General features: G+C 31.0%; 1 protein-coding gene across 1 annotated transcript; it reads left to right on the top strand.

Moving 5' to 3' along the window:
- Positions 1 to 3300: 3300 nt before the first annotated feature.
- LOC112703175 (annexin Gh1) lies at positions 3301 to 6785 on the top strand. Its single transcript, XM_025754513.2, has 5 exons — positions 3301 to 3784; positions 4367 to 4512; positions 4973 to 5191; positions 5891 to 6103; positions 6226 to 6785. The coding sequence occupies exons 1-5, from the start codon at positions 3631 to 3633 to the stop codon at positions 6520 to 6522; spliced, it is 1029 nt and encodes a 342-aa protein (XP_025610298.1). The 5' UTR covers positions 3301 to 3630; the 3' UTR covers positions 6523 to 6785.
- Positions 6786 to 7011: the final 226 nt, after the last annotated feature.

The following is a 7011-nucleotide window of genomic DNA, read 5'->3' as shown; positions in this document are numbered from 1 at the left end:
AATAATACACACAGAGCATAGAAACTGAGAACAAACAAATCACAGGTCACAGAGAAAATACAAAGTATACAAACATAGAAAAAATACTACAAATAATATGATACATGTCTATCTTAAACAGGCCATGAATTCACATATTGCTTGATTACCCGCGCCCAACATTACTAAGAACGGAACCCGAATATGATTTCTCCAACTATGTACATTCTACATACGTGTTTAATTGTACATTCTTCATACGTGTCTTTTATGTTATTTAGTACTTTTTTAAAGACTTTTATGCTCCTTAGTTTCTTTATCTTTGTAATATAATGATCGATCATTATTTACATATATATCCCTCTTTTAGTTATAAATTATCTACGATTATTAGACGTTTGTGAAAATTTTATTATGTTAGTGAGACATTTGTATTATGTTTCTTTTTTTCATAATTTCTTTTTTTATCTTTAGTATTTTATGATATGATCATCTTATCTTTCATTACTCAACTTTTACTAAATTATCCCTATAATTTTCAATGATGTCTATTTTACTCCTAATGTTCTTACTTATCTATTTTAACCTTATATCTTGCCAGAGTGATCAATTTGTTTCTAAGTTTAGGAATTTACCAATCTAACCTTATTTTTTTATTAAATTACTATTTCACCATTTTTATTTTGTAAGTTACTAATTTTTCCTTAACATTTACCTAAATGACTGTTTTGCCTTTAATATTTCTTAAGTTACAAACTTATCCTGATTCTTTTTTCTAATGATTATTTTACCTTTTTATCTTAAATTTTATCATATTGGACTCATACTTTTGCGTTAATAAAAATTTTACCTTTATTGTTTCTACTTTTACTAATTTAATTCTATATATATTATCAAAATACTCATTTTACCTTTAAGTCACTTAACTACTCATTTTAACCTTATCTTTTTACAATAATAACACTTTTACCCTTAGTTTACATAACTAATCATTTTTAATATCATCTTTTATCAAAAATATCAATTTATCCCTTATGTCTTTTTACTTTACTATTTTACCCTAAAATATTTTTTTAGTGACACTTTTATTCTTATTAGCCTAAATTACTATTTTACCTCAATATTTGATTCCTGTTATTTTATTATATTTACACTTTTATCCATAGACTTTACTAATATTATTATTTGTGTCTGAAACTTCATCTTAATTATATTTTTTATCCAAATATTTTATATAATTATATTTTTTTCTAATTCTTTTATATTCATGCTTTTAAGGCTAATCTTTTATTATTTATAATTAGTTTAATTATTCTGTTGATACCTATAGTTTTACTAAATTTATAATTAGGTTGCTATATTTTTTTTTCAATTAAGTTCTTACATTGTTTTTAGTTTTGTAATTAGATTCTTTTTACATAAAAAAATATTAAAATTAATAGAATATTTTTTCTAAAAAACACATTATCAAAAATCTAGTTATATTCTTAATTATTGATATCTTTGATTTGCAGAAAAATATTCAGTTAACTATAATATTTTTTACACTAAGATGAATCTATTACAAAATTAAAAATGGTGCAAGGATTCAATTAAAAAAAAAAAACTATAAAGACCTAATTAAAAGTTTGGTAAAACTATAGGACCCACTTATAATTAAACCTTTATAATTTTGGCCCGCTTTTTACTCTAAATCATATTTTAACCAAAGTTGGTGCATCATATATTTTTCATAGACCAAAACTTTAATCATATGAAACTTTTATACTCTTTTAATCACTTTTTTTCCGATCTTCAAATCTTTTACATAATTAATGCTCTTTTATAGTCTTTCCTTAAGATTTTTACTTCTTTTACTCTTTTTAATTATTATGAATATCATATTATTGATTCTTCTCTTGATTTCGATGTTTTATAAAATCATATTTCAGTCCCAAGATTTTCAACCGGATTAAGCCATCATCATCATAATACATATCCATCAAAATTCATAAAAAACATCATTTACACACTTTAAAGATTCATCAAACATTCAAGCATCAACAAAATCATCATCCATCACCAAATCTCCATTAAAACATCATCAAACATCAATATGAACATATTGTCAATATATGTAGGCTTCTAACTAATCCTAACCATCAAGAGAGGAAAATGGAGTGATTTCTCACCCTCTTGAGCTTGATCTTGGTTAGCTTAAATGTTTTTCTTGAAACTTCTAAGGGTAGCTTGCTAATTATGAAGAGAAAAAATAAAACTTTCTTAAAGATTTTGGTCAAGTGAAGAGAAGAATTTAAAGAATATTTTTCACTAACCTTATGAGAATTCAAGTGACAAATGAAAAAGATGAAGAGAGAAATGATCTTGATTCTTTTATTCTTGAGAAGTGAAAGTGTCGTTCTTGAAATTTGGTGAAGAATTTAGTTTGAAAATGCTACTTTTTTTCTCTCACACTCTCGGCTCTCTCTAGCTCTCTCTCTTTCTCTTTGTTTTTCGTTCTTTCTAAATTCTAACTTAATGAATTCTTTATGATAAATGAAGAAAAGAAAGAATAGAATTCGGTTATTAAGAGAGAGAGAGAGAGAAATTTAAAGCATGTGATATTCGTTTCTTTCTCTTATTTGATCTTATTTCCATCATAAATGATTTAACACATGATTAAATCATGTGATTATGTGGAAAAGGAGAGGAAATTTCAGCCAAAGTGAGGGAGAGAGGAGTGAGAGTGATTTTTTGATCATGTGGTTAAATATTTAGTGATCTAATCATGATTATTTTAGGTTAATTCACCACAATATGTAGTGGTTAATGATTTATAGAAGAGAATAAAAGTAAAATTTGTGGCTGAAATTAATTCTTGGAGAATAATGATTAAAAAGTAGTAATTATTTGAATATTAATTTTTACTGTATTAGATACATCACGTAAACATACTGGTAAGGATATTATTGATATTATATATTATTTCAATTTTAAAATATTTTGGTAAAATTAAACTGATAAAAAAATTTTAGTAAAAATTTTTTATTAGATAAGTTTGGATCTAATAGATAAAAATAATCTTCACAAAATATTTTTCGTCTTACTAAAAATATTATTTTATTATGAATAAACTTTTTTTTATATATTTCATATGAGCCACTTCGTTAATACGAAGTAAACCATAATTCTCAAACTTTTAAGAATTCTAATTGCAGAAAATCTAAAAATTTGTTTTACAAAAAATCAATTTTTACATTAACATGTGTGCTGTTGCAGCATGCTGATGTGGAAAAATAATGAGTTCAACTCCAAAGAAAACAATGGAAATTCCATTATACAACAATGTATGTGCTAGAATGCCATCGATTAAAATTACGTCCGTAGAATCTAGAATGATCCAGCAATTATAATTTCATGTTACTGTGACTTCGATGGACCATGATTCCATCAAGGCATCCACCCATGATCTGCTTGCCATCGTGGATGTACTGCATTGAATCTAGACAAGGATATTTTTTTATTATTTCACAAATATATATTTTTAAAATTTCCTGACAAAAAGGAAAACCGATCGAGAAAATCATGATTGCATGCTACGTGTAGATGCGTGTAATGGTTAGATCCAAGGCACGTTTTATGTAGGACAGCTGCGTTTGACTTTAAGTAGACATGAGAGCTGAGAGTGAGTGTCACCGAGAATTGAAAGAAGGAAGGAAAGAAAGAAGCGCGTTACTGATCCCTGAAACAATGTCGACTCTGAGAATTCCTCAACCTGTTCCTCCGGTTGCCGATGACTGCGAGCAGCTCCGCAAGGCCTTCGCGGGTTTCACTCTTCACTAATTTTTCTTCTCACACCACCATCTTTCGTGAACTTCACTGTGGCTTCTAATCAGTCATCACAATTTAGTGGCTAATTTTTTGCGTGCGCATAACATTTTTTTATTTTATATATGCTTAGATCAGTTTATATTTAAGTATTTGATATATGAATCCGATGATCCTGTGAAAGGCTTCATCATAGTGTTGATTTGAGATCAATTATTGGTGGATTTTAAGACACAGTAGGGTTCACTGGAGTGGACCTCAATTTTTGCTGAATTTGTTTATGGTGAACTATGGTTGCACCTGTGGTGATGACTGTAAAGGTTTCATTGGATTTGTTACCATTTTGGATGCTTGAAAATGAATCCTCTGCACTTCTTGAGATTTCTTCGTTTTTTCTACGTGATCTGTGTCTTAGCAACTTAACATTATGTAGTTTGATCTTATGTGATTATTGTAAAGATCATTCAGTTTGTGTGTGAATTTTTTTTAATGCAGTCTTGTAATTCGGTTTATCAGTTGTGCAACTATGATTTGATGTGTTTTCTGATGAATTGTTGCAATTGATCAAATGTAATTGCAGGATGGGGAACTAACGAGGATTTGATCATATCGATCTTGGGTCATCGAAATGCTGCTCAGAGGAAGCTGATTCGAGAAACTTATTTTGAGACTTATGGAGAAGATCTCCTCAAAGCCTTGGACAAGGAGCTCAGCAATGACTTCGAGGTCAGTACCATAGAATTATGGAGACATTTGTTTTTAATCTTTTGGTTTGTGTTGCTGGTAGATCTGACTGAGGATGTGTCAATATAGATGGCAAAAGAAATTGGTTTCATTAAGTCTGTTTGCTGATTGAAATTTGAACAGAGTTTTTAGTTAATATCTGGGTTCTCAGGTCAAGGAGGTATCAATCTGATCACGGGAGCATGAATAATACTCACTTCATTTCCTTTTGTCTGTTACTATGAAAATTTGATACATCCTTATATCAATGTGTCTGGCCTTGAATTACATTGGTTCTAGGTTCAAATCCAAAGATCTACTAGATTTTTACATTAACAGGGAAAAGGGAATGGAGGAAGTAACAAGTTTGATGATTAAAGCTGATAACAAAACTTGGCTACAGGAACAATATATACATTATATTGTTTGAAACTGAGATTCACTTTGAATATTATTCTTCCAGAGGCTGGTACTTCTTTGGACACTTGATCCTGCTGAGCGAGATGCGTTTTTGGCGAATGAAGCAACCAAAAGATGGACTTCAAGCAATCAGGTTTTGATGGAAATAGCTTGTACCAGGTCCTCTGACCAATTGCTTTTCGCAAGGAAGGCTTATCATGCTCGTTATAAGAAGTCTCTCGAGGAGGATGTTGCTCATCACACAACTGGGGAGTTCCGTAAGGTACTGCTTCTAGTTCTAGATCATAATTATGAGTACGTTGTAAAACATTGTACATACATTAATGTGAAGCGTGTGGTACTTATATGGATTAGTTAAGTTGTATATTGACATTGGCAGTTGATTTCTCTAATTGTTTATTGGGTCCTGTTTACTGTGCAGTGCTCTGATTTCTTTTGGTCATCTTAGATATCTTCATTTGTTAATTGTTATGTTAATAGATCACGCTTTAAGGTACTGAAAGATGGAATGATCAACTATCATGTATTTGCAAAATTGACTTGTGATTTAGTCTCTTGGTTCCCGTTAGATAGCTAAGTAGCAATGTACTGATCACTTATTCACCAATTAAAAATTGCTCAAATGGTATTTAGCAATATTGATCAGCCTCAAATGACGTTTAAACCTCATGTTTTCAAGACATGTTTTGGAGAGCTTCCTTCTATTATAAAAATAATTGACTTTCTCTAGGAACAGATTACTCACAAGACTCATGAATATTTTACTAAACAAATTTAATCACCGGCAGCAAGCATAAATCTGGGCATGTTTTAGCACTCCTTCATGTCTAGTAACTTAAGATGTGGAATCATATGTTTTCCAACAAGAACTAAAATTTATTTTGATAATGGATGAAAAAGTTCACATTATATTTGTAAGTCACTTCAGAAGGTCACAATTAACTAACTTTTGTTTGTCTAGCTCCTACTGCCTTTGGTTAGTTCGTATCGCTACGAGGGGGATGAAGTGAACCTGACTCTAGCAAAAACTGAGGCAAAATTACTGCATGAGAAAATTTCCAAGAAAGCTTACAGTGATGATGAACTTATCAGGATTTTGGCCACAAGGAGCAAACCACAGATAAATGCTACTTTGAATCACTATAAAGATGAATTTGGAAAAGATATCAACAAGGTACATAACACAACTCGTATTACTTCCAAATCATCAATATGATTTCTAAACTTCTCTTCCCTGAAAAGTTGATACCTATTGTTAAATTCTTTTATAGAAATTTATGAGCCAAATTGTTGCAGGATCTGAAAGCTGACCCAAAGGATGAGTTCCTGGCTCTACTGAGATCTACTGTCAAGTGCTTGGTCCGTAGCGAGAGGTACTTCGAGAAGGCTGCTCGTTTGGCCATCAACAAACGTGGAACCGATGAGGGAGCACTTACAAGAGTGGTGGCTACCAGGGCCGAGATTGACTTGAAAATAATAGCAGATGAGTATCAGAGGAGGAGCAGCGTCCCTCTTGATAAGGCCGTCGCCAAGGACACCACCGGAGACTACGAGAAAATGCTTTTGGCGATCTTAGGACATGATGATGTTTGAGGTCTTTGTGGCAGCGGTTATTATGTTGTGATAATACTTAATTTGATGGTTATAGACTTAAATGCTGCTTTGTTTTTATGGCGATGGTTGTCTTTGCTATGCTAAATAAAAAGACAACAATGTAGGTGGTTTGGGTTGGGATTGTGAAGGATGCCCTTAGAATTCATTGTGGGGTGATCTTGAATTCTTAAGGGTCAAAGGTTTATGAACTCAATGTGGTTATTCTGTTGGCGTCAGTAAATGTTTCTTCTCCCGTCTCCTAATCTGCATATGAAGCTGGTGTTCTGCCATGCCTGAAGTTAAGTTAATTTTGAATTAAGAAATCACTTTAAAATATTTTAAAATTTTGGACTGCTGCCTTAATTGGACTCTAATAATTTTTGTAAAAGACTTAGTAGGATGTGATTATTGATTAATTTTCCCATCTTCAGTTTCATTTTTAGTAAAAGCTTAAAAAGAAAGACAAAAACACAAAAAAACGTAGAAAGT

Source organism: Arachis hypogaea, chromosome 7 (assembly GCF_003086295.3).
Source record: "Arachis hypogaea cultivar Tifrunner chromosome 7, arahy.Tifrunner.gnm2.J5K5, whole genome shotgun sequence".
Classification (NCBI taxonomy): domain Eukaryota; kingdom Viridiplantae; phylum Streptophyta; class Magnoliopsida; order Fabales; family Fabaceae; genus Arachis; species Arachis hypogaea.
The sequence above is the reverse complement of the archived record's forward strand: the minus strand, read 5'-3'. Positions and strand labels throughout refer to the sequence as shown.

Excerpts from the sequence above, each read along its gene's own strand:
- LOC112703175 (XM_025754513.2), top strand. The coding sequence starts at position 3,631 with ATGAGAGCTGAGAGTGAGTGTCACCGAGAATTGAAAGAAGGAAGGAAA. Across the intron at positions 3,785-4,366 it reads GCTCCGCAAGGCCTTCGCGG|GATGGGGAACTAACGAGGAT; the intron begins GTTTCACTCTTC and ends ATGTAATTGCAG. Across the intron at positions 6,104-6,225 it reads TTGGAAAAGATATCAACAAG|GATCTGAAAGCTGACCCAAA; the intron begins GTACATAACACA and ends AAATTGTTGCAG.